The 27,562-nt window shown below is 42.7% G+C and overlaps 1 protein-coding gene across 3 annotated transcripts in view; it reads left to right on the forward strand.

Annotated features, from left to right (window-relative positions):
* The window catches only part of Rgs7bp (regulator of G protein signaling 7 binding protein), a 93,412-nt gene extending 66,932 nt beyond the window's left edge, over positions 1 to 26,480 (forward strand). For 2 of the 3 annotated variants that reach the window (XM_059276539.1, XM_059276540.1), the window contains exons 4-6: positions 10,987 to 11,131; positions 16,555 to 16,625; positions 26,195 to 26,480. In XM_059276539.1, coding sequence (XP_059132522.1) covers positions 10,987 to 11,131; positions 16,555 to 16,625; positions 26,195 to 26,286 — 308 coding nt within the window. In that variant the 3' untranslated portion in view covers positions 26,287 to 26,480. Of the gene's footprint in view, positions 1 to 10,986; positions 11,132 to 16,554; positions 16,630 to 26,194 lie in introns of those variants that run through there. The other variant, XM_059276541.1, reaches the window with a different exon arrangement.
* Positions 26,481 to 27,562: the final 1,082 nt, after the last annotated feature.

Consider the following 27,562-nt stretch of genomic DNA (forward strand, 5'->3'; position numbering starts at 1 on the left):
GACTTCACTCCATCCAGCCAGTGCTATACCTAACATGATTGGCAGAGGTAGGATGGAAGGCTCCCCAGATCCCATTAACCACGTGTCTGACTTACAGTTTCTTTTCAGTCTGTCAAAGAACTCCTTGGAAACCTCCTGAGCATAAACTTTCTGTGCTTTAGGCCAGAAAAAAATGGGAGCTAAGGATACATAGAATGTAGTCAGGGCCTGTGGTTTAAATTTAAAGACAAGCAAGTTCAGTAAGCTGCTGGGGGGAGGAGAAGCTTTGGACGACAAGCAGTTAAAGACATGAAATCAAATGAGTATTGTCACTTGGTGACAACAAAATAATGTGATAACGTAGTAGTAAACATCAAATTTTGCATATGCATATATGTGTACGTATACACATATCTTCCAGAGCTAAAAGCAGGAGTTTTGCTACATTGTTCCAAAGACAGGATAATAGTCTCTCAATACATGAGTATTATTTCTTTTCCTTCATCTTCCTAAAGGCTGATCTTTCAAGGATTACCGTCTTCATGTCTGTGGTTAATAAGAGAAAGTAGGTTTGGAACGATCAGCCTCATGACACTCCTGGTGCCTTATCTAAAAATTGAGTGTTCAGATACATGGCAACCCAACAGGAGACACCCTCACATACACACACTCAGGGCCATGCATTCTTTGCATTATTTGGGTAGGTTGGTGTCTTAGCCTCTGCTCTATTGATATGAAGAGACACCATGACAAAGGCAACTCTTTTAAAGAAAGTATGTAACTGGGAGCTTGTTTACAGTTTTAGAGGGTTAGTCCATTATCGTGGTGGGGAGCATGACCACAGGCATGGCAGGCGTGGTGCTGGAGGAGTAGTTGAGACTGTGGCCGACTCTGTCCTACCAGGCCTTCGCACGGAGATGTGGACGGAGAAGTGAGGATAGACCTGAAGGAGCCACGAGGTAGAGACTGGAGTAAAGATGCCTACAAATTCCAGGTGCGGTGGGAGAAGCCACAGGAAAACTATCAAGAGGCAATTCTTCTTTCCCAATACTGATACATATGCGTAGCATTTTACATATAATTAAATCTATGTGTCACATATCAGCAGAGAGGGACCGTTTATACATCTAACTCTGAGAGTTCAGATGGCAGATGACTTTTCCAAGACATTATGTTGTTTATCCAAACAGTGGTACCTCTATTGTACCTTCAGGCTAGGAATGATCTAGACAGAGAACATCCACTAAGAATCTCTTTTTTTAATATTTTGAAAAATAGTTTACTGATTTGTATTTTATGTGCATTGGTGTTTTGCCTCCATGCATGTCTGTGTGAGGTGCTGTATACCCTGGAATTGGAATTTCAGGCAGTTGTGAGCTCCCACGTGGGTGCTAGGAATTGAACTCAGATCCTCCAGGAAGAACAGCCAGTTCTCTTAACTGCTGAGCCATCTCTCCAGCCTCCCCATAAGCATCTTTATATCCATCTCATTCCCCTCCTCCACTTACTCCTCCCCCTTTCCAGTACTGGGTGTTGAACCCAGGGCTTTTGCACACTATGCAAATGCTCTACCACTGAGTTACATTCCCCAGTCCCACTAGTACTGTACCTTAACTTATAACCTCTCCTCTCCACCCTACCTTCATCTCTTTCAGAAGTCAGGTAGTCCCCAGAGGCTCCAGAGGTTTGCAGTACTCATACTAACTTCCTGCTCAGAACCTCTACCTGATTTGTTTCTTTTAACGTTATAAGAAAAGCTGATGTTTTACTAATGTTTAGGTGAGCACCTTTCTTTTCCCTCTGGGTAGATGCCGATGGCTGACCATTGCTCTCTTCTTCAGCTTTTCATTTCCATCAAGGAAAGGAAATATCATTGTAATTGAGTTTCTAAACAGCTTTATATCAATGCCTCCCTGTCAATGTTGGGCCGGGATTAAATACTGAAACTGAACTGCTTCATAGATATCTGAACACGTAGTTTATTCTTATGTCTGGGCAGCTCCTCAGCTCTACCAGAAGCTCATATGCTATTATACATCTCACTTAGTTTTCCTATTGTATTGTGTAGTCAGAGCACACGTTTACTTTTTAGAGATAAAGGGCATACAAGGTCACTTCAGGAATTGAGAGTACAGCTTTTTTTTTTTCTGGGAAAGTATGTCCCAAATAATTTTAGAGCTCCCACAGTGAGCTTGTATTTAATAATGAAGATTGTCCTCTTCCAATTAATCACATTCTGTATCCTTGGTCACAACAGCATTTCAAATGATTTTCTTGCATATTCTTTGCTCTGTGTATAGAAATTTTTGCTATCTCATATGTCTGATTGGCACAAGGCATTTGGAAATATTATATGCTTTTGCAAGATCATGTTTTTGCCAAAGAAATGAAGAAAAATATTCCTAAAATGATTTTCCTTTTTCATAGCCAACAAAATTAAAGTAGATTACAGCTATATGAGGTAAAAACCTACATTTAATAAACATTATTGGGTTATATCAGGTAGAGTGTAGCTCTGAAAAGCTGTGTTTCTATAGGATGATGACAGATGGGAATAATTTTAGTCATTTTGTAGTTTGATATTCTAACACTTTTAAGTTGAAAATTGGAGTACTGCTTCCTATAATATCATTTCTGTGTTTATAGTGAAAAATATTTGTTCTCATCTCTTCACACCTAGTTAGGTAAGAAATCTGTTCCCATTACTGCTTGCATGCATTATGTTGACCGCTAATGCCTGCTTCCTGCCACGAGATGAAGTGAGCTCACAGATTTCATTCATTTGGCTGGCAGAAAATGGAAGCGGGCTGCTAAGGGAATGGGAAAATCCTGCTTTTTCGACCACTCTTTTCTTCTCACTTTCTCTTCCCCACTCAATTAGTTATGAGAACTTGCCCATCCTAAAAAGAGCTCCTTTTTATGTGAACTTGCTTTTTCCACCCTTTTTCTCGTCTCCCGTTGCTCTCACGTTGCCCTCTCTGGCTCTACTTACCTCTCAGCCACAGCTTACAGAAAAAATGCCCCCCTCCCTGAGTCATTTGAGGGCAAGAGTCACACCCACCCCCATCTTTCTGGAATAAGATGGATTCTTCCACTGAAATGTACTGCCATGGTAAATTCAGATTTAAAAATATGTAGAGATGTGATCACCAAAAGGAAAAACAGGGAAATGTTAAAAATTGACAAATATTCTTACAAAAGTGGATTGGGAGCCTGGGAATTGATAATTCAAGATGTACTGATGGGAATTCATGGTCCAGATGCAGTGAAATACTGGATGAACCCAAGACAGAAATGGGTTACAGGCAGGAGAGAGCCCAGTGTATTCAGAATCATGCTGAGTAATGTAAAGGAAATGATCCACACAAATGAAAGAAACAAGAAAAAAAAGACAAAAATAGAATTTAGCCACAAGTAAATACTTTATTTTCCAGTGTGAGAAGGAGCAATTGATACTAAAATAGAACAGCGAGTTAGAAGAAATGAAGCAAAATAAACCCTAAAATAGAAACTATGATTGAAACTCGAAGAGAAAACATGAATTTATTCTTTAAGCAAATGCTCATTGTTCATCCATCATATGTGAGTTAGGCCTCTGGGTGCTGGAAGGCTGTAGTGACGGGGATTGTAATGGCCCTCTGCTCAAGGAGTATGTGGTCTAGAGGGAGGGAAGGGGAGACAAAATGAGGCCAGAGGAAGAAAGGGGGGAGGGAGGGAGGGAATGAGGGATGGAGAGAGGGAGGGGGAGGGAGAAAAAAGGAAGGGAGGAATGAGGAAAAGCATAGACAATCAAATTTTCCAAAGCTCCCAAATAGCAGATAATTGAAATTGAAGACAATGCAACAGACTCGGATGGAATGGCTACATCAGATGGGGTAATCAAAGTCCTCTGCGGACATATCCTTGAATCTGACCTGAATGACAGAAAAGAGACAACTTCGCCACAAACACGAAAGACCTTCCACCAAGAAGCTTGTCCTTTCTAAAGAACATACACATAGCCAGATTCTATAATCCTAAGGGTGACCTAAAAACATCTATTAACTCTATCTCCGTGTCTGTCTACACCATAGGACAGAACTTCATGTAATGAGATACTGTACAGCTTGACCCTGACGCCCGTTATGGAAAAGTTGCAATTTAGTTAGTTACATGGGAAATGCATCTTACACACTGCTCTGCCCTGCTACATGCTCCAGGTAGAGCAAAGCCTCGCACACACACATGTGTCTTCAATTATTTTCCCTCCCATGTTCTAAGGGAACCTGGTCCTTCTGCTTTCTCAGACAGCTACATGGGGCCAGCATGAGAGCTGCTACTCCTGGGTCACCACTGGCCCTGTAGTGCCACAGGAAGACAGAAAAGGATAGTGAGCATTGAAGTGGGCGAGTCAGTGCCTCATCACTTCTGAGTTGGAAATTATTTCCAGATTCTATGGCAATAGAGGAGCCCCATGTATAGTATACTCATTATCCTCTACCACGTGCTTTGTGGTACAATGAATATCTTCTTATCATGTAGAAAAGCCTTGAAACTATCTTTTATCATAAATTAACAACTTATGGAATTAGTAGGAGCGATTTCCATCTAAAACACATACTTTCTAAAGCATGAGAGGGTGCAGGTAGGTTACTTAACATAAACCCTATGTTTCTTTAAATCTTTGCCCTATGCAGAGTCAGAAAAGCTGAATCATGTGAGCATGGAAGCCGTCCTGAATAGGCAGCTGTGTATCTGGAAGTAAGCCTTGTCCATTCTGTTCTCCTCAGTCAGTACAAAAGCTGACCTGAAAGTCTCTTCTATGAGGACTGTCCTAAGAGATGATGTATCAGGAGCACATAGGACATAGGAAACTTGCCACTGCCGTCAAAGACATGACAAGACAGTGATGCAGAATGAGCTTGGAGAAGAATGATTTGTTTTGATTCCTGCCCAGAAGTACCCACATAGATAATATGGATTTGATGGATCATGGAGGCCAAACTAAGGACCCACAAGGAGACCCTGTCAGTGACAGTATCTCCCTTTGCCACTGGGTGGCTGAAGAAAGAGGAAAAACCAAGAATGGAAGACAAAGGAGAAGGAAGGGAGCAATATATGAAAAATGCAAGTGGAGACAAAGGACTGTAGTGCTAAGAAAAGAGAAGAGATCTCTAGAGGCGGGTGTGACCAAAGGATCCCCACCCAGCCTTTTAGCCAATGCCTGATACTTGTAAGGTTGGAGGTCTCTGTGGCTCTCCTGAGAAGCTTCATACCTGATGTGGGCTTCTTCCTCCTGAGAGACTCATCACTTGTAAGGAGTGTGAGAATATCCAGCCTTCCTTTCCATGGTTGGTTTCTCTTGACTTTCCCTCAAACATGCCTCTTATATTATCCATAAACAGGCTAAAAATACATATGAATCCCCAAGGAGTCAAAAGCAAAGGCTTTGCACAACCCGAAGGGAAGTGGCCAAAACTTCAGTGGCCTAGTTGCAAACAGTGATCTTAGCACGATTTCAAGGTACTCTGCAGGCTCTCATCCTCGTCTCTATCCCCTTCCTCCAAGCAAATATTTGTTCACTGAGGCCTGAAATTGATTTTCAGGGGACAGAATTTTTCATTTCATAATAGGAAATGATTTTGGATGCACAGTCACTCTCTTAGGCAAAGCAAAATATGGCTTTAAAATCGCCATTTGGAAGCATGCTGATCCCTTTCCTAAGAGCAAGGCAGGGTGCCCGACCTGGTGTTAGACAAGAGTCCATTCCAAGGACAGACAAGGTAAAGGAGGGAAGCTGGGAGCAAAGACCTCAAACTGATTACTGATAGGGTGGGTAGGGCACCATCTTTTCTGCTAAGTCTTTCATGTAGCTCAAAAGAACATCTACAAAGTGACCCTGATAACTTCTCCAGTCTCATAGACCACCAGCAATACCCCATACTTGCCCCCTGCACCCAACGCTGGCACACACAAAGTATCTTGAACTGCTTTGTAGAATCCCAAGAGAGTTGTCGTTTTCTGTGTATCCTTCTGCCCGGGATAATATGGACCATTCTATCCAGCTCCACACCTGTCCCTTCCCCCTGGACCATATCTGAACTTTATTGGGGGTCATAATTTAGATATGATTTCCTGAAGAAAGCTGCTCCTGAAACACTAAGTCTGAGCTGGTCCTTGTCTCTCAAGCATTCTCATGGTGCTGATGATAGCACCTTACATAAGATTGTCATTTGTTACATGGTTTCCTGTCTGTTGTCCTCCAAAGACTTTGATGGTCTTGAGTGTATCCCCATCATCTAATGCAGTGCCTGGAGCAAAGATTCAAGTATTGATTATTGGATACGTAGATGAATTGTTTACATTCTCCAGCCTATGTCAGCAGAAAGGGGATGTAACTAAAGAGGAAAACTTAACAGAAATGTTGACCTAAACTTATGGATATTTCCCTCTCTAGGTGAGAAAAAAAATTTTTTTTCATCAAAATAACAGAAAAGCATATTAGGAAAAGAATAAATCCATATTAGTTTATAAGGGTGGAGTAATTGCCTTATGAAATAATGTCATATCTCAGTTGATGAGAAATGTATGGCATAGTCCAATGATGTCAGAGTTAGGGTGGAACATTCATCCAGCTTTCAGAAAGCGTAGGAGAGTCTATAGGAGGACGTTTAGGAAGGGTCTGGAAGAGTCCCTTGTTCCTAACTCTGTCAATTGTAAGGAAAAGAAGAAAGTAGAGGCTGGAAAACTCAGAACATCTCCCGTAACTCTGAAAAACAAACAAGGAGTACCTGAGCAAACCAGAAAGTTTAGAGAATTTCTCCAAACAGACAAGCACTTGGGGTTGAATTTGGTGAAATTTAGGAATAAGTGAACCGAGGAAACTGGGCAGAGAAGAAACTCAGGAAGAAGCAAACAAACAAAATTCACATGGTAGAGAAATTCTAAAAAAATGAAATCAAATCCAGAAATACTTCAAACCCAGTCAAGAAACACAAACCACTGGAAGGGTGTCTAAAAGGGTTGGAGTTAGTATTTGAAACTGCACTTAGAAGAGTTGGGTTACCACTGACTCCCAGCAGAAGCTCCCAGTGTTGGTCTTGGGAACTAAAGCAGTATTCTGTGTAAATGCTGGGCCCGCACAAGGACAAGGAATGACCAAAAATAGAAAGTGAGTTCAGAATTATAGTCAGCACCAAGTTAAACTTCGTAGCATTTCTCTCTACAGCAGGAATTCCACCCTAGAAACATGTGGCAGGAAACGCGTCACAGGAAACAAGCCTGACAGGGAGCCCAGGACAAAGGGCCTTGGGATGGGAACATCTCGCACCCATGAGAAGAGTTTCAGACACATGTTGTCCAACCACACACCCTGCCCCTTCTCCACAATTAGCAGGATACTGTTGGTAGAAGGATAGACAGCGATGCTCAAAGACATCTGAACAGACATCCAGGAATGACCAGATTTTCAAAGAAAAAAAAAAATCAACACTGTTAAAGGAAGACACCAAATGTAACCAATAACCAATATCGGAAGAAGAGCTATTAAGATGATGAAAAGTTTAAAATGTGTGTGATCATTATATGCAAAGGAAAGAATCATTATATTCATGAGTCTGCCATATCCATTAAAAAATAACTATCTATACCAAGTTGGAAACAATGTGAGGCAAGCTCTTTTACTGAACCTGGACCTTTGTGATTGGGTGAGGTAGTGATCTGACTAACCATCTTGTCACTGGCATCCCCCACTTACACCTCTCCAGGACTGGGATTACAGTCACCATGTTCACCTAGCTTTCCATGGGTTCTAGGGTGATCCCAACTCCCATCCTTGCACTTGAATGACAGGTACTTCACCCACTGAGCCCTAGCCCTCAAAATATTTTAATGAAAGCTCTTGTGCTATCTCAAGGAATGACCAATAGTTTATAGCAACAAAGAGAAAGTAGTGACTGCAATAATAAAAGTTGTCGCTAGCCATCCTAGCCAAATTAACCTCATTAACAGTGGATCAAACGACTTACGTATTTCCCAGTGTGGTGAACCAAGGACTCAGTATCACTGCTGTAGTATTCTTGCTGAAAATGTTTACTACACACTTAGATTCAGGGATCATCAGACAGCTCCAAATAGAAAGAAAGGCATTCTATAAAATAACTCATGTGGACTCCTCTTGGTTGAAAAATATTCATAGGATAAAAAACAAAAGAGTGCTACATTAAATGAAAGAACGCAAGGAGACACGAAAAGTAAATGCTGTCCATAGCCTTTTGGTTAGGTTTCTCAACTTAAAAATAAAGCTAAAGAGAACATTATTGGAACAATTGGACAAGTTTGAATACAGACTAGGTACTAATAATATTGTATTTATCAAATCACATTGAATTGTATTCAACCAAAGTTTTAGAATTATTTGGTCTGATCATTTTTGGTGGGTAATACAATAAAACATCCTTATTTCTTTTCCTCCAGTTTTTGTATGTTTGATGTGAGTGTGTATGCCTGTGTGTTCAGAGACCAAAGAAGGATGTTGAGCACCTTCCTATATCACTGTCTGCCTTACTCACTTGACACAGAATCTCTCCCTGAACCTGGAGCTCACTGTTAGGCTAGGCCAGCTAGCCCTGGAACTCCCAGGATCTGCTTACCTCTTCCTGAAGAGCAGGGGTGTAATGGATGGCTGTTCTGTCTATGACCTTGAAGCACCGTCCCTAGAGATGTAGCAGGCAACTGTCCTACCTATCTATGACCTTGAAGTACCTGCCCCTGGGGCATGGCTCAGGGCCACCCTTAAGACCTGAGATGAACATACACTGTTCTCTTCTTTCTGTTGTGGTCTTAGATGCTGAGACAGACCAGGCAAAAGAACAGTGCGGGACTGTAACTCAGCAACCATGCCTGCCTATTGCCCGGGTGCTAGGGATTTGAACTCAGGTCTATGCATTACGCAGCAGAGTCTCTTTCTCACTGAGCCACCTTCCATCCATAATGTCCTTGTTCATCGGGGAATATATACTAAAGTATTTAGGACCCTGTGAAGTAAGGCCTGCAACTTATATTTAAATGGTTCATCACAAAAATATATGTAAAAATTCATATGTAATTTTAGATATCAACTTATATGCAATTTTTTCAAAATAAAGGGTGAATTCTAATCAAGTGCCAAGAAGAGTTAACGTGAAGGAGTTCACACAGAGAGGCATATTTAGAAGGCATTTTCGGATTCAAAAGTTGAAAGATTATACCCTAAAACTTTTCAGAGATCCATAAATAGACGACATACAAAAGCATCTCTGGATATAAATAGAAGATAAGAGAACAATGCCATCCAACTTCTCGGAGAAACTTAGTTTGAACATGGATTTCTGTGCGTAGCCAATAGAATGTAGATGCGAGCACAGTAGAAGAGGTGGGAGAATATGTATTTTGAGGCACATAAAGGCTATTTTTCCACAGGTTCCCTCTGAAATTTTCAGGCAAAAGTACATTCCATACATGCCTTCCTGGTACCTAGCCATTAAATGTTTAAAAAGCAGAGGTCTTTTCCTGGGAGTTCCCCGCGGCCCTCTCCCAAATCACCCAGCTCAGGTTCAAGTCCACAAATGAATTCTGCCCAGAGATGGGTGGTGAATGGACACTTGGGCCAGGAGACAAATGCAAATGGCTTTAAGAGCCCATTGCCCTCCGACTGTGAAATGATGACATACTAAATCATATGCTTAATTGAGTCCCACCCAACAGCATAACCTAAGATTGTAAAAACCATTCTTCAGGCAAGCTTACATCCCCTCAGGATCAACGTGCACAGAGCGCACTGCCGAGGACCAACACTTCCCACCAGGCAACTTGTATTCATGCTGTGGCTGAGTTCTCCAAGTTTCTGCTGTGCTTTGAGGAAGGGTTCACAGGTCCCGCTTCAGGGTGGGCGCCTTTCTCCTTGTGTTGCTAACTTAAGAGACCGAGGAGGACAGACCGAGTTGTTACCAGTTCCTACAGAAAAGGTAGATTTTCCCCATGAGCAGCCATTCTCTTCACAGGTTTGACGGTTTTGTTGTTGTTGTTGTTGTTGTTGTTGCTGTTGTTGTTATTTTAAAGGATTGGTAAGACTGAGCTAAAAGGCAGTAAGTGAAGCTTGTATATCATACATGCTCAATGATAGCCAGCAATTTCAATTTCTCTAGAATTACATCTGTGTACTAAAAGTAAAATTAAGTAGAAGAGTATAAAACGCAAGAGATAGCTTCTCTCCAAGGCCTAATGTTGGACAGCAGCTTCGCAGTTATTGGTAGAGCTTTTGCTGTTGTCTACCTGTAGGCTTAGCACTCAGCAAACTGAGGTCAGAGGATTGCCATGAGTTTGAGGCCAGCCAGGGCTACATCATGTCAGTACATCCAGGGCTATACAACAAGTCCTTGTCTAAAGGAGATCACAGGGCTGCATCATAGGGCTGGGTTTTCTTCACATAGACTGCTGTGTTAAAGGACCTGGAGAGCCAAGCAATTGAAAGGCTAGTCCATGCTCTGCTGTAGCCTGACAAAGCCAGTGTCTGAGATCAGAGAGAACAGTGGGGAGCTCCCACACTTCCTGCTGAGTGTCACCTGCTCCTGACCCTGCTGCTCACTCCTGACTCTAAAACCAAAACCCGGCTTGTGTTCACAGGCTAAATCCCTGCTCCCAAGACAGGGATCTAAGTCACTCAAGATAGGTTACAAAGCAACTCTTCATCAAAGGTCAGGCCCTAAATTTCGTTTTGACTTTTAGGTGATGTTGACCTCAACTATCAGTTCAGAATGTTGTAAGAGCATACTATATACATACACAAATGTGCATACACAACACACACACACATACACACACACACACACACACACACACACACACACTTACTTTATAACTCAGAGAGACATTAGAATTAATGAAGCACTTGACTCAAAGCAAAGCCAGTCTTTGTAATGACATCCTGAGTAAAGAAATTGCATTGCTAATGTCTTACCCACATCTCCTTATCAAATACCTTTTCCTTAGGAAAGGAAGCTAGTGGAGGAGCGAAGAGTTTGGACAACAAAATTGAGGAGAATGCTGAAACACCTGCCCTGGAGGACTCTTCATCCCCTCTAGATAGCCAGCAGCAGTCCTGGCAGGTTTCCACAGACATCGAGAATACTGAAAGGTAAGTGGGACACTCCCCTGGACAGAAGCCACCCCCTCCTGCCGTCAGTGTTCTCAGGGGCCACTGAGAGTGCAGGGTTTTCTATTCCAGGTTCAGGAGAAAGAGGGCTCACTGCCGTATGACAGAGCAGCTAGTCTGGCAGGAACCTTGAGTCTGCCTAACCTGCAGAGGGAAACCTGGGGAGAGGGTGAGGTGGTAGTCGGGTTTGTGTACCTATGACAAAATCACTGAGGAAACAACTCAAAGGTGAAAGACTTGTCTCGGCTCTTGATTTCGGCGACTGTGGTCTAGGAGTAGCTGGCTCCATTGCACTTAAGCTTGAGACAATACAGGGAGCCTAGAACAGAAGACACTACTCAGCTCATGGCAACCCGGAAGCAGAGAGAAAGCAGAAGGGGCCAGAGGCAAGATGTGTCCTTCAAAGGCTTACCCCTGATGACATATGACCTACCTCCTCCAACTGTGCCCCACCTCCTCATTTGCCCTACCACCCAGTAATAATGCCAAATAATCTGTCCATCAATGCACTAACCTGCCAATTAGGTCAGAGTCCTCATGGTCCTACCACCTCTTCACAGGGCCCCCAGCTAGGGACCAAGCCTTCAACATATAAACCTTTGGGACCATTTTGTGCTCAAATTGCAGTAAGTAAGTAGTCCCTACCTTATAGGGGGACATTAGCAGGATCTACAGCAGTTTCAGGCTCCTAGACCTCTGCCTACCTCCACCCAACACATCACATCTCCATTGTCCATGAAAACAAGCCAGGGCTGCACAGCTATAATCCCAATACTTGGGAGGCTCTGTCTCAAAAAGAAAAGGAAACAGTACACTTCTTAGAAGAGAAAACGGAAGGCCTATTTCCATCACAGTTCACCCAATGGCCAGTTCCTAAACCAACCTTTTGTTTGAGAGAAAAGAATTACCCAAAGATACTTCCAATAGATTCTTAGGTTTGGGGTATTTGGAATGTCCTACTTTGCATTTTGACCAATTCACAGATTTTCACAGCCTCTTTTTTCTCTCCTGAAATATAGTTGATGGTATGTTAGGAGTCAGAGTGAGTTAACGCATTGACCTACACAGCTTAGTGCTAAAGAGGGACTTTCTCTAGGAAGGAAAAATGCTATGGTGATTCTGTTTCATTGAGGAAACAATAATGATAAAAGAGCAAGGACTCATCAACATGTTGAAAATACTATTCTGTGAAGTAAAAGATGAGGTCCTATGTAGCCTTCACAGTAATGCCTATGCCCTTTGCTATGAACGTCCCTAGAGCTGGCACAAAGCAGCTGAATGAACGGGGTGATTCTACTCCATGTTCCTCTCTGTGTATGAGTCACTGACAAGATAATGAACATTTTATTTTTTTTATTTTTAGAAATGGAACACACAATGGCATTTATAGCCATTGTGGTTCCACTTTCAGGTTGTAATATAATTCTAACGCTAATTACCAAATTTCTGTGTTTATAGGAAATTGGAGCATGTGGTAATTGTGTGCTATTAATATCACCTGTATACACTTCAATATCCAATAATTCAAACAATAAAGCTTGTTTGTCTCCATTTTATAGAAATATGAACAAATGATGACAGAGTCATGTATCTTAATTTATAGAAATAAATTATTTTATATAAGTAAATAGAAAATTCTCTGGTCTGTTCCCAGAGAAAAGGAGTGCATCTGTCAGAATGCCATGGTCAGGGCAGAAGCCATCTGCAAAGCCATTTCCTTTTCATTTGCCTTGGATAGCAGTTAGATCCATACCTCACACTCTAAGAAATTGCTGGGTATGGTGGCACACACATTTAGTCCCTTCGGAGCAGAGGCAGGTGGATCTCTGTGAGTTCGAAGCCAACCTGGTCTGCAGAGTGAGTTCCAGGACAACCAGGGCTTCACAGAAAAACCCTGTCTCAAAAAAAAACCAAAGGGGAAAAAAAGAATAAAGAAAAGAAAGGGGGAGAGGGAGGGAGGGAGAGATGGAGGAAGGAATAGGAGAGGGAGAGAGAGGGAGAGAGGGAGAGAGAGAGAGAGAGAGAGAGAGAGAGAGAGAGAGAGAGAGAGAGAGAGAAAGAGAGAGAGATGAATGTTACATGGCAGTGAATGTAGAGCAGGATAGACTGCAGTGTTCGCAATGCTGCTGGCTAGAACGAAGTCCAGATTTTGATAAGGGAGAGGGAAGCCTGAGATGAGCTTCTTCGGTGTTCCTTTTCTCTCTGCCAAGCTCCATGTGTCTCAAACTGATCTGGCATTTAACTTACCAGGAGAGCTCTTTAAAAAATCACTAGCAACTGCCTTCTCTGGAAGCCAACCCTATCAGGTTCTCTTCTTGGGTGCAGGGGAGGCCCAGGGATCATTCAGTGCAAGGTGACAATGGGACTTGGTCCCAGGGGTGCTTGCTTCGTCCTTCCCCTCCCATTCAACCTGACTGGCGATCTTAAGTGGAAACATGACTGAGGGTGGCCCCGCCTCCGGATGCCATGGTCTTCCTGCTGCCTCATCTGCATGCTGTGCCCATGACACTCCATCAGCCTCACACCCTTGGACGCCATTCCGAATGCTCCAGGGGTCTTTCTATCCATTCACCAGGCTGCTTTCCCTTCCTTTTCCAGTCAATGCTGCCTGAGACCTGAGCTCCCTTTAGTTTTTGTTTGTTTATTCTTTCTTTCTTATTTACTTATTTTACATCCCGACCACAATTTCCCCTCCCTCCTCTCCTCCTATTTCCTCCCTCCACCTCCCCTCCTCACCCCCCCCAATCCACTCCTCCTCTGTTTCTGTTCAGAAAGGGGCAGGCCTCCCATGGGTGTCAAAAAAGCATGGCATATTAAATTGAGGTAAGACTGAGCACCTCACCTTGTATTAAGGCTGGACAAGGGAATCCAGTATGAGGAATAAATTCCCAAGAGCCAGCCAATGTGTTAGGGACAGCCCCTGCTCCCATTGTTAGGAGTTCCACAAGTAGACCAAGCTACACCACTGTCATATATATGTAGAGGGCATCAATCGGTCCCATGCAGGCTCTCTGGTTGTTGGTTCAGACTCTGTGAGTTCCTAAGAGCCAGGTTAGTTGTTTCTGTGGGTTTTCTTGTGATGTGCTTGATGTCTCTGGCTCCTACAATCCATCCTCCCTCTCTTCAGCAGGATTCCCCGAGTTCAGCCTAGTGATTGGTTGTGGGTCTCTGCATCTGTTTCTATCAGTTACTGGATGAAGGCTCTCTGATGACAATTGGGGTGGTCACCAATCTGATCACAGGAGATGGTCAGTTCAGGCTACCTACGTATCCGCTATTGCTACAAGTCTTAGCTGGAGTCATCTTGTAGATTCATGGGTTTCTCTTGCATCAGGTTTCCGTCTGACCCTGAACTGCCCCACCCCCTCAGCTTCCAGTTATCTCTTTCAGTACTCTCCCCTTCCATCTATCCCGCAATCTGATCTCTCAAGTTCACATCCCCACCTGTTCCCTAGTCCACCCAGGAGATCTTGGCTATTTCCCCTTCCCAGGGAGATAAATGTGTCCCACCTTGGGCCCTCCTTATTACCCAGCCACTCTGGGTCTGTGAATTATAGCCTGGTGATCCTTCACTTTACAGCTAATATCTACTTATGAGGGAGAACAAAGCATGTTTTTCTTTCTTAGTCTGGGTTACCTCACTCAGAGTGATCTTTTCTAGTGCCATCCATTTGCCTGCAAATTTCCTGATGTCATTGTTTTTAACAGCTGAGTAGTACTCCATTGTGTGAAAGTACCACATTTTCTTTATCCATTCTTCGGTTGAGGGGCATCTAGGTTGTTTCTAGGTTCTGGCTATTACGAATAAAGCTGCTATGAACAAAATTGAGCTAATATCCTTTTGATATGATTGGAGCTCCCTTTTATATCTTAACCTTGAGAGAGAGAGAGAGGATCAGCTTGGGTCTGTGGCCTTTCCCAACAGTGCTCCTCCAACGCTACTCAACAGAATAGTGGTGCTTTGTGAGACAGACTGAAAATTTCAAGCTGGAAATTGCATGATGGATCTTTCCTCAACTTAAAATGAAAAATAAAGTAGCTATAAAGTCTCTAATTTGGGGGTTCTCCTCTCTCTCTCCTCTTTTGTTGTACTAGATATTAAACTTAAAGTCCCACCCAGGCTAAGTAAATGCTCTACCCGTGCATTCTATCTTCAGTCCCCCCACTCTTTTTTTTTTTTCTTTTTCAATTTTTTGTTTTGAGACAAGGTCTCATTAAGTTGCTCAGGCTGGCCTTGAATCACTCTGTAGCCCAGGTAGGCCTCAGACTTTTGATCCTCCTGCCTCTACTCATGAGAAGCTGTAAGTACAGGCTTATTCAACCAGCTTTAGTTCGACTTTAGAATTTTCTTCCCCCATAAACATGTTTTTAAAGAAATGTATTTGCCTATCTATTTATTATTTAATTATGTGCACTCAGGTACGCAGGCATGTTCATGTGTGTGCTACACTGTACACATGAGGTTGGGAAGACAAGTTGTGTGTGTGTGTGATGTGTGTGTGTGCATGTGTGTGTGTGTGTGATGTGTGTGTGTGTATGTGCTACACTGCACATGTGCAGGCCAGAAGACAAGTTACAAGAGTCAATTTTCTTCTTCTAGTGTGTGGGTCCTGGGAATTGACTTCAGGTCATCAATGGTCCCCAATGGCTTCTCTCCCAGTATCTCTACTATGAAGAGCTCTTCTCTGGAGGTCTCAGAATGTAACCCTTGCCAAGCCTGGTGGCATAAGCCCATCCCAGCACTCAGGAGGCTGAAGCAAGGGAGCTAGAAATTCAAGGCCATCCTCTGAGAACTTTTCTCAAAGAAACAAGGGCTGTGAATGTAGTTCACTGATAGAGAGACTTTCTGGGATTCACAAGGCCCTGGGTTTGATGCCTAGTACCACACAACAACAATAGTAATGATAGTAATAATAATTTATTGTCCTGCTAATACTCAATTCTTGGCAAGGGGGAGTCTTAAAATAGCAGACAGCAAGTAATCTGCACAGAAGCCCAGCCATCTGGCCGTAAGCCTCAATGGTGCGTCCCGAAGCCTGACTCCCCCAGGGGCCCACTGTTCCAGTTACGTGTCCTTGGCCTCTCCCCATAGATCCATAGTACTGTCCTCAATATAAAAACTCTCCACTGAATTCAGCCAGGTAGGACCAAAGGCAGAGATGCTGAGGACTGGAACAGAATCCCCCCTGAGGAAACATTTGGCAAGAAACTCCATTTCTTCTGCAGCCCATCCTCTCAGATATTCTTTCTCATAAAAGCAAAGTAATTTCAATTTGTGTCAGCTAGAAACTAGAGCTGGTATGATTCGATGTACCTACCCTGTATTCATCCAGTAGAACACACCGCTCGAGGTTTCGTTTGGGAAATGCACAGCTGAGTTTTCTTTCTCTTTATCGACTTTACAGAGACATGCGAGAAATGAAAAACCTCCTAAGCAAACTCAGGGAAACCATGCCTTTACCGCTGAAAAATCAAGGTGAGTCCTGGGACGACTCTTGGAGGCAGAGGATGTTTTTAACATGCTGACCTTGGAACCTGCTTCTTAGCAAGGTAATGCAAGTGTTTTCCACAGAGAGAGGAAGGCCTCGAACGTTTCTCTCCCTTAGAGAGAAAGTGATGGGATGTCGTCTCGGTGATGGAGGTAGAAAGACACACTGATCTGAAAGAGGATGCCCATATCCCTGCCAGACCTGTCATGCACCATAGAAAACAACACACCGGATGTGCCTCCACAATAGGACCAAGAACATGGCTCTTGCCTGCATAAAGTTTATAGACTAGTGGAGGAATATCTCTCTATTTACATGTTCAGTTATATAAAAATAAGAAGAAGAAGAAGAGTTAATATATATTAGGAACACACAGTGTGCCACTATCCTGAGTAATTCATATGTATCAGCTATGTTGGCTTATATAATTCTTTTGGGTTTTTTCTCTCTCATATTAGGGGTTAAAGCAAGGTCTTTACATGTTAGGCAAGTAGTCTACCACAAGCTGTATCCCCAGCCCCCTATTTAAATATGATAATGATGTAGGGAGATTCTGTTATAGTTTTCCTTATCTACAGGGAACTGAGACATGGGGATTAATAAGGTTTTTGAATGTCATACAGATTATAGTAGAATGACTGGGCTGTGAATTTGAACTCATGCAGCCCATCTGTAGAGTTGATTGAGAGACTGCAACCTGACACAGACATGGAAAGGGATACTCACCAGAATGAGGGATGGTCCTGATCTTGTTAACTCTTGGATCCCCCGTATCTGGAGCCTGGAACACAGTTAGAATACCACCTGGCACAAACAATAAATGTTTATTAAATCTTCACCCAGCTTTGCAGGATTCCAGGGCTGAAGCTGTGCCCAAAAGTAAATAATAAGTGCTTTACATGAAGCATACTCAGCTAGAGCAGCCATGAGCGAAACATTAGCTTCAGAAAGTGGTACCAAGAGGATGGGAAAGGCTCTTTAGAGGCAAGAAAGAAGCTCCCCCTGTTTCCAGCGAACAAAGCCTATGCAGGAGAGAGGATGGTACACTGTTTGCCTGGGAGCCAGTGAAGCTGAGTGAAGAGGAGGGGAGAGGGAGGACTTGGCAGCGGAGCTGAAGGGCCTCTTGGCTCAGAGAGCATCTCGGCAGAAGGTGGAGAGGTGGAGGCAGGCGAGAGCACCAGACAAAGGCTGAGAAGCAGCATAGGCTGTACTGCGCTGGAGGCCTGGGTCGGAACAGGGGGCAGGGGAGGAGGCAGGTCATTCCAAGCAAGCCCCAAGAGCCTGCTCAGGAGGCCAACCCCCCCATCCCCCGCCCCCTAGGAGCCAGTCAGTCAGTGTGCCTTAGAGTACTGGAAGAAAGTAGACATGTAGTAACAGAGGATTTCTCTGACCACACATACGAAGCTGCTGAGAAGTATGGGTTTAGGATGAAGGGCTTCAGTAAGACTTAGACTTGAGTTCAGATTCTGGCTCTGTCGTTGTTCAACCATGTGACCCTGAGCAAGCTGTTGGACTTTTGGAAATTTCAGATTTCTTGTCCCTGGTTGGGGGAAGGCTTCAGATGGTGGCTTGAGGATTAAAGAGGCAGTACGCCATATGCCTGTCATCAATCTTAACAAACAGCAGACGCTCAATGGGATGCTTTGCTGTTGCCGTGTTGGTGGAAACTGCTCTTACCATTAACTAGCTGGTCCACTCTGACGTGCTCAGAACTCCAATCCAGCAGCAAGTAGAACTCAGCTTGCAAAGACCACGGGTCATATCCATGTCAAATCTTGAGCTCCAGGCCAGAGCACAGGCCTCTGGAACATCACATTTGGGGCACATGTTAGGATCAATAGGTTTGGCAAGCCCCCCTATGGACTACCCTGTCCTGATACTGAACCATACATTCAGCTTTCCAGGAGGGTAACTTCCCACGGTGCCCAGTCTGAATTTTATGAATGCCACGAAGTCTCTATTTTATGTGAACCCATTTTAAGCCTTCCTTCCACAATTAGTGCTAGTCCGCAGGGCCATTTCGGAATTTCTGTGTGTTGACAGAAAACAAAAACAGAAATTTCATTTTAATTAGGTGATTTTCAAAAATCATAGGAGGTATAATAATGAATGTTTTTATATTCTATAAGCAGAAAAATTATTGGACCTTTCAATGCATTTGTAACATAAAAGAGCAACAGCAGTAAGTGTTAGTACTACTAGTGAAAACATGAAAGGAAATAATCGCCCAAGTAAATAAAACCAGGTCTTAAATCATGAATCCATCTGGAAAAATGAAAATACAAAGATTTATGCGGGAAGTGATTCAGTCACATTCTAACAATCAAAAGAATAGCTGAGGCAAAGGGCTTTTGGAAATGCAGGCATCTCGTTCTGTGGAGAAATTCAAACACTTAGCAAGTTGGCCTCCACTCCCAGCATGCTGTCAGTGGGCAGAGGAGTGTGAGAATCGGAGGAAGGGGCCAGACAGGCCCTGAGGGAGGGATCACCAGTCTCTTGAGATACTTTTTGACAGACACATATGGCAGTGCCATTCAATTCATTTCAGAAATCATCCAGATTCGTCCCTCTGACTGTGGAAACCGAGATGGCCAGCCACAGAGGCTCCTCGTACCGGCAATCTGTGTGTTCTGCAGGTCTGAGTGAAGGTGTGCAGGAAATGGAGTGATGTGTGGAAAAAATTATTCCAGCTCTTTCGTGTAGAACCTTGTTCTCAAAAGCTGGTTCTAACTGGTTGAGAACCATTATAGCAAGCCATCTGTTTCTTTTCTGGCTGATTTCCTTTCTGTTTTTATTCCATTTGCATGTGTGTTAGAAACAGAAAAGGGGAGAAGATGTCACTCAGGGTCCTGGCTTCCTGTGCTTGGACTGCTAGCCGTGTGAACCCCTGCCAGCTCAGCCTCCAGTTCTCCACTTAGAAGTGGCCCCGAGTTCATTTCAAGACTTGATTATGTCTCCCCCCACTCCCTACTCAACAAATGTTCACTTTTGGTTTCAATGGGAAATAAAGCAGAGTGGCCAAGGACAGGGATTCAAACCATCCCTGAGGCACCTTCATTGTATACATTGCTTTCTCTGTCGGTGTCCTTCCATCCTGAGCTTGGAGACGTGGGTACCCAGGAGGAGAGTGCCCCTGCCCTGTTCTGTGGCACCTCCATGGATGGCTGCAGGCAATGTCCAGGTCTCCCGGCTCAGCTGTTCCTTGGGCTGCTTCAGTGACTCTCCTGTCCTCCATTCTGGGTCATTGGCAGTACTGCAGGGAGCTTCATTAATTATGATGAGCTTGCTGTGTCAAATGGATTACAAATGGAACCACCTGTGGGGAGCCCACAAGGTTACTGACAAAGGCTGGAAGGAGGCTGGGGAGTGAAGGGCGAGCCTCTTCTAAACGCACGCTGTTATAAAACAAAACAAATCAGCAGAAATAGATTAAGCCTGAAGGACAGTTTCACTTTTGCTCCAATTCTGACTTAACGAGGTCTGTGGGATGTGGTGGTGTCTTCACTCTGGCGTGGAATCCAGTTGCTGGTGGCACGCATTAGAATCCATAGGAATGGAATCTGCTCTAGAATAGGATTCAGTTAAGAGGCAAGCGCTGTATTCCAGACGAGACATGCTTCAGATATTGTGTAATGTCAGGGGACAAAGGAGGAAGCTATGGCAGGTCAGACATGATTCATAAGGGGGCAAGCAGAATCAAGGATGAATCTGGGTTCAGTCTTGGATAGCAGAGTGAATGACGGCATCGGTCATTAAGTGGAGGGAAGGAAGCAAGAGCCCTCAAGGTAGAACATGACCACAGTGTTGGACATGGAGGTAAGGGTGATGCTCAATGGCTAATAGTGTTGAAGGAAGACATGATCCAGGAAAACCGGAAACAGATCTGAGTATCTTCAGAACAGTGGTCATTGGAGCCTGACAGACAGCTGCAACTGTCCACGGGAAATTTGCCAAGAGAATGCTTTGTGATGCAAAAAATGTAAGGCTTGAGGGGAAAGAAGAGCTGTTCACAAAGGGATCCAAAGAAGAGAATCAAAAGAGCATTGCAAAATGAATCAAAAAAAATTTGTGAGGAAGGAATGGCTAATTATGCAGGGTGATTAAGCTGGATAAAAACTGCCAAATCTGAAGGATTTGGCAGAAAGGTAGTCACTGATGGTGACAGCAAAGCACCCAGTTTGGAGCTAGGGACAGGGAAGACTGGTTGAGGGGAGTTATTCAATGAACAGGAGATAAAGAGATAGCAAGGATAAATGTATGTAGATTTTCATCAACAGTTGTTTTTAACATGGCAAGAAGATGGGATCAGAAGCAGTTAATCTACCCAGATAATTGTTTATAGAAGGGATGGGAACAGGAAGAAAGTCCAAAGCATGGAGCACTCAGAAAATGTATATAAATAAGCAGCTGAAGCTAATCTCAAAGGGGAGATTACGAATCAACCAAAGAGGGAAGGATGTGGGGGAAGGGAAGCACATGTAAACGTGGAGAAGCAAGAGACTGTGGGCCTATGTAGGTAATTTAAGTGGGTCATTTAACAACGTTGTGCACCACTTGTTAAGCGAATCCACGAGAGTCTGTTAAAGGGTATCAAGGATTTATTAAGATTGAAAATGGGGAGAAATACACTCAGGATACAGAACAAAGTAAACAGCCATCGTTGTCCTCCGTTCTGCCTGGGGGTGAATGGAACCAGCCTTCCAGTCTCTGACCACCCCCAGAGAGTGAACATGCGCCCCCTCCTCAGGCCCTTCTATCCAGCCAGACACTCCAAGGTCATTGGCAGAGTGAATTCCCACAACACTACCCCTCCTTCATAAACCTTTCAGTCCACCTTGACTAGACTGTTTATTTGAACCTGAAGTAGGCTGCCACAGGTGCCCTGTATCTGCGTTCATACTATCCCCTTCATTCAGAAGGCCTACCCCCTTGAACAAACACACACGTTCTCGTTCCTGTGACCAAGAATGATCACCACGGCCTACAGGAATCTTCCATGAATGGTGCTCTTCTCTAAATGGAAGTAACACCTTTGCCCCCGCAAACAGCACTGTATTTGGGTCTTTCTTGTACTTTTGTAAATGTAGTCTCACAGTGAGAGACAAGAAAAGTTCCTTAAGGCCAGGGGCCATGTTTCTTTTCAAACCCATCTGGTATTATCTTCACTACTCCGCACAGGGTATTTCAGTTACTTACCTCGTCATTGTACTAAAAAACACCTGACGAAACAGCTTACTTTGGCTTATAGTTCCAGAGGATACAGCCCCTAAGGGCAGAGAAGGGTGACAGGAGGGAAGGCTTTAGGGGGTGGGAAGCACATGTAAAGGTGGGGAAACTAGAGAAAGTGGGCATATTTAGGTGACTTTGAAGCATCAGCAGCTGCTGCTCAAATTGTTTCCATAGAAAAGAGAACAATGAGTATGATGCTCATCTCTCTCTTTTATTCAGTCCCGGACCTCATGGAGGACTAATGCCCACCTATAGGGTAGATCTTCCCACCAAAACTAATGACATCCACATAAACCCTCACTGACTCATCTGGAGATTTGTTTTCCTGATGATTCTACACCGCATCAAGTTGACAATCAAATTAAGCATATCCTAGAGCCTTGCATTTAGTAGATCTTCTGTTAATTTACTAGCTCTCAATGTCTGCTACATCGGTTGTTGTAGGCTAATCTTTTTGTACACTGTGAAGATGTATCTTTGCCAGGGCACCTTCTGATTGGTTGAATAAAGGGCTGAACAGTCAATAGGTAGGCAGGAAGAGGTTAGGCAGGACTTCCAGGGAAATAGAGGAACTTGGGAAGAATCTAGGTGTGTAAAAGAAGCCAGTGAGACATGGAGGGGTCAGACAAACAGAATGAAAGGAAGGTAGAAAGCCACATGGCAGAATGTAGATTAATAGAAACTGGTTAATTTAAGTTATAAGAGCTAGCGTGACAAGCCTAAGCTAAGGCCAAGATTTCATAATCAAAAATAAATCTCCATATCATTATTTGGGGGCTGGTGGTCCCAATGAGAAAGTACTACTACAATCAGTAGCTTTAGGAACTTGTAAGAAAAATCTGCTTTTCTGGCTCCACACCATACCCACTGTTTGAGAAACATGCGGGGTGAAGTCAATAATCTGTACATTCAAAGGACTCAGATGATGCTATTACAGTTGTTGTTTGAGGGTCGCTTCCAAAATGTGTTCCCTATACATATTTGTATATGTATGTAATATATATGTGCATATATGTGTGTATATATATATATGACTAGAAGAATTTGGACAATGACAATCATAGTTCCCGTCTAATCATTTCTCTCATTTGTGTCTGAGAATACAGCTTTAAACTCAGATTACAATTTGAAAATTTCTCAGTTTTATATCTGCCTTTTTTCTCAAAATGTCATGTACATAGCAAATGTTGGCGAAAAGAAATCGAATAATGGAGAAACAGCATCACTGTTTCTTAAGAGATGCCAGGGTTCGTGGACTTACTGACAATTAAATTTCCTGATCTATTGTTCCATTCACTTTCTCCTAGACTATTTTTCCTCCATTTCCTTTCTCACTTTTCATTTTAAAGCTGTCTTTAGTTACAGTTTTGTGAAATTGTGTATTTTTGAAAAAAAAACTAATAGGAGCCTTAACACGTCACATCTAAACATATATTTACAGTAAAAATCAACAATTTCCTAACAAGTTCATCTGAATTTGCCCAGAGATTTTTACAATGAGTCAGGAAACATTCCATTTTGCTCACATTCTTTCAGCAGCCCTTCAAAACTCAGAGACAGGATTAGTCCAAGTGGTGAGACATCCTTACTCGGAGTTCAGTTAGCTTCAGAGGTTCTGGGGAGCCTTTGCTGCTTGATGAATTGTAGAGCTCACTACACGTATAGCCTTCCTAGGCTGTAGAAAGCTGTTCTGGATTTGTGCCAAGGATTTTCAAGCTCTTGTTTCTCCTCAGCCCTGGGTGATGATCAGACAAGCTCTAAGCTAGGCAAACGTGTGAAAGATGCACATCAAAGACACCCCAAGCCCGTAGTCATCCTTAATAGGTAGCATGACCTTTGTTTAATGTCAGCATTTTCCCATCCATCTTAAGACCGTGTCCACTTGTGAGTGAAACATATGCATGTGCATATGATACCCTGTATATACGTGTGTGTGTGTGTTTGAGACATATGAGTGTGCACAACACACACACACACACACGCACACACACACACACACACCCCTACAGAGAAGATTGAATAGGAAGAATGTCAATAGTATAAAAGGCTCATCTATAGAAAGAAGTTTTTATTTACTGTAAACAAGACAGTCTTGGTGAAAATTCCATACTTGTGTATGACACCTCTGTGCTTTTAACATTAAAAAAAAAGATAGCAAGACATAGTCTATGGGAACAGTACATGCATGCATACTTTCCTTTATAAATGTACAGTAGACATTTCTTTATGTGATGTGAACAGTGCACATGAAAAGTGAAGGGAGATGTAGGAGTTTAGATGACAGATCTTATAAGTCAGTAAGAGAGAGAGATCATTCTTATCTATAAATATCTTCCTAGTTTTGATGACTCTGCTCTCAAAAAGCCTTGAATTGCCAGTGAACTTGAATTTCAGGAAGTGTAGCTATTATCTAAAGAGATCCTGAGCTACTCTTCAAAGCCCCATCCAGTTAGGTTAAGTTCATTGACCATTTGGTAGTTAAAATAAGAGTCCCAGAAATGATGAAAGACTGAGTTATGTATGATTCCTTTCTTTTCTAAAAATATGATTGGCCTCTGAGAGCTCTCCCTGCACAGTGATGCCCATGCTCATGCATAGGGCCTGGCATTTTCTCCAGTGTCCTAACTCTTTTGAAACAAGTTAAATATAGAAGAAAGAGATTGTAGTCTTAGCTCTCAAAATATTGATGCCCAGATTATTGCAAATTATTTTTTCACAATTAAAAGGATAAAAATGAACCTATTTTTCTCCACATTTAAAGAATTCGAGTTTTGTGGGAATTTTAATCACTGGAGACAAGAAAGGGGACTGTGTTAGAGTCATTTGCTATGCCCAGCTGGACGTCCATTTTCTCCTTTGCTTTAAACATGCATCTCAGGGTACAGCTAAATTTATCACAGATTGAACCAGTGCCAAGATCCCTGTCAGTTTGGGTGAACAGTATTCGTTTGCTAATAAGCATAGCACATTGACACTTACGAGACTTTAGGGAAGATGAGGGCACTCAGGTACCTGGATGAAAATAGTTTCAGGAGAGGATCTGGAAGCCGGGGTTTATTTTTGTCCTCAACCATTTCCTAAGCATCCCGGCTCTGTAATGAAGAAAAGCAAACCTCGACCACAAACCAGCCCAAAACAGTCAGTCTGTGGTGCCCCCTCCCTGTATCCATGCCACCATCTAACACTGGACAGTGCCCCTGGCCAAGGTTCCATCTCCTTTAAGGTGGTCAGTGGGAAAGGGGACCCTCCCACCGCACTCTGAAAAGCCACCTGACGGCCATCAGTGTCAACCATCCATTTGTCACATCAAGACCACGCGCTAGCTCTGCCCCTGCTGGTGGTTTCCTGCTAACACTTTGCAGTCCTCTGGTCTCTGAGACCCTTGCTTGCCAATTCTGCTTTCCCAGAACCTCCCTAACTCCTTTTCTTTTGGACTGCAGTAGGTTTTAAGAACCCAGCTCGGGAAAGCCAGTTAGCCTTCTGGTTCATTTCTTCCTCTGCTTGTTATTATGCTAAAATTTTGATCCCAAAAGTGTTGATTCAATAGTTATCAATCTAACCTAATGCATATATGTGTGTGTTATGTGTTTATACATATATGTCTTATGTATATGTATGTATATAAATATATGCACATATAGATGTGGAAAGACATAACAGAAAATAGCTGGAATTTTTTCCCAAGACATGAAGGAAGTAGAATGGAACCAAGAAAATGGTCCTATGCAAAGAAAAATAGTTAAATTATCTATTTAACTGAGATAGTTCATTATAATCTTCACTTAAGTATTGTTCACTATTAAACCCAAATTCACACACTGGACATCAAAGTTTAGTGAGGTTGAGTGATGGATGAGGGTCACAGAAGGCAAGCTTACAAAACCAGCCAAGAGTGCTCACATGTTGGATTGCTTCTATTAAGGTATGTGCAACTTCTCCCAACTGAAAGGTTGTCTCTGAGCAGTTTCAATTGAACTGTAAACAGGGATTCTCAGTCTTAGAATATTTGTCCCAGGGGACAGTTGGCCAGATCTGGGAATGTAGTTGGTTGCCCCAACTGATGGAGGCATCCGAAGTGAGAGAAGGCCAAGGACACTACTTCAGTCCTTCTGTGAATAGCCTCTAACAGCACTGCTGGGGATAACCTCTAACAACAAAGCATGGACAAAGTCCTTCAGTGCTTGAGATAGCCTCTAACTGGTCCCAAATATTAACATCACTGAGGTTTGGAGTGTGGTAGACAGGGTGATGGATTTTTAAAGCCACTTGTTAAGTATCGGCTTGTTTTGTCTGTTCCTTACTCCTATGTACGTTCTGTCCATCACAGACGACAGCAGCCTTCTGAATCTAACTCCCTACCCCATGGTAAGAAGACGGAAGAGAAGGTTCTTCGGGTTGTGTTGTCTTGTCTCAAGCTAGGTGGTTCCCCCTGGAAACTCACAGCCAAGATCACCTGAAAAACACCCCAGAGCTGGAAGCCTCCACACAGCGGAACACCGAGAATGGTTTTGGCCACCTTTTCTATGCTTCCTTATTACTTTTATCCGCCTCTCCCTGCCCTTTTAAATGATTTTACACTTGAAAGCAGCTGCCATCAAGGAAAAAAAAAAGAACAGATTCAAAAAGGCGCAGCCTGTTTTTAAAGGGATTTAAAAAAGTTGACATTGTGCATGTCTGCTCTGAACCATGCCATGACAGATGCAAGAATTATGATTTTTAAATTATTTAAAGGTTTTTTAAATGTATTATACAGAGAAAAATTATTTCACATATAATAGTATATCTGTAGCTCTTGCTGATTTCATGTTAACAATTTATCGGATATGAAAGATGTCTCTAAACATAGAAATCTATTTAAAACAGCAAAACTGTTTAAAAATGCGATCTATGAGTATCATTAGAAATACTACTCTAACCAAACACACACCACCTCATGTGTTGCTTTCTCTGCACTCATTTACATATAGTCTTCCATTCTGTCAGAATCTAAGTGTCAACATAAAAAAAAAATCTTAAGTTATAACGCAACAAAACCATATGTGAAAAATACATTTTGTAAATACACAGGAATCCTAGTATCTTCGTACAATGCATATGGGCAACTAATTTTCTTTTAATCCAATGGTGTCTTTTTAAGCTTCTTGGAAAATGAAGTTATCCAGTTAGGAAATGGTGTAGTAACATATACAATTACCCTCAGATGTAAAATTGAATATTATCACATTTTGTTTGAATTGAAATCTGAAGCATGGAGTCCGCACATCAGCATAATGTTAAATCTTTTAGGGCATGCTGGAATTAGCTCAGATCATAAAACTCTTTAATATTTTACATTATTAATGAAAAAATGTTTTAGTTAAGCTTAGCTTGTCTCATTTTAGATGACTATGCAGATATGGCTTTTCCAATGTTACTCTGTGTCTTGTCTTAACGTCTAGCATCTTGAGAGCAGGACACATTAAGCAATACTGTACTTTAGGAAAGAGGGAGCCACATGCTATGTTTCTCTGCTCACAGCTGTTATGCGCTTCTTCCACTGAACCTGTTATACGGTACAATCCTGTTTTTCCTTCTATCCTCCCTTTGGCCCTTTTCCCAGGCAGAATTCCCCATGAGTTGGAAGGTGAATCTTCACACTTCTTGCTTTATTTTCCATTCTCTGGACAATCTTCATGTCAGACAGAAGGTACCAGTG

The sequence above is a fragment of the Peromyscus eremicus genome, chromosome 11, assembly GCF_949786415.1.
Source record: "Peromyscus eremicus chromosome 11, PerEre_H2_v1, whole genome shotgun sequence".
In the NCBI taxonomy this organism is placed as follows: Eukaryota; Metazoa; Chordata; class Mammalia; order Rodentia; family Cricetidae; genus Peromyscus; species Peromyscus eremicus.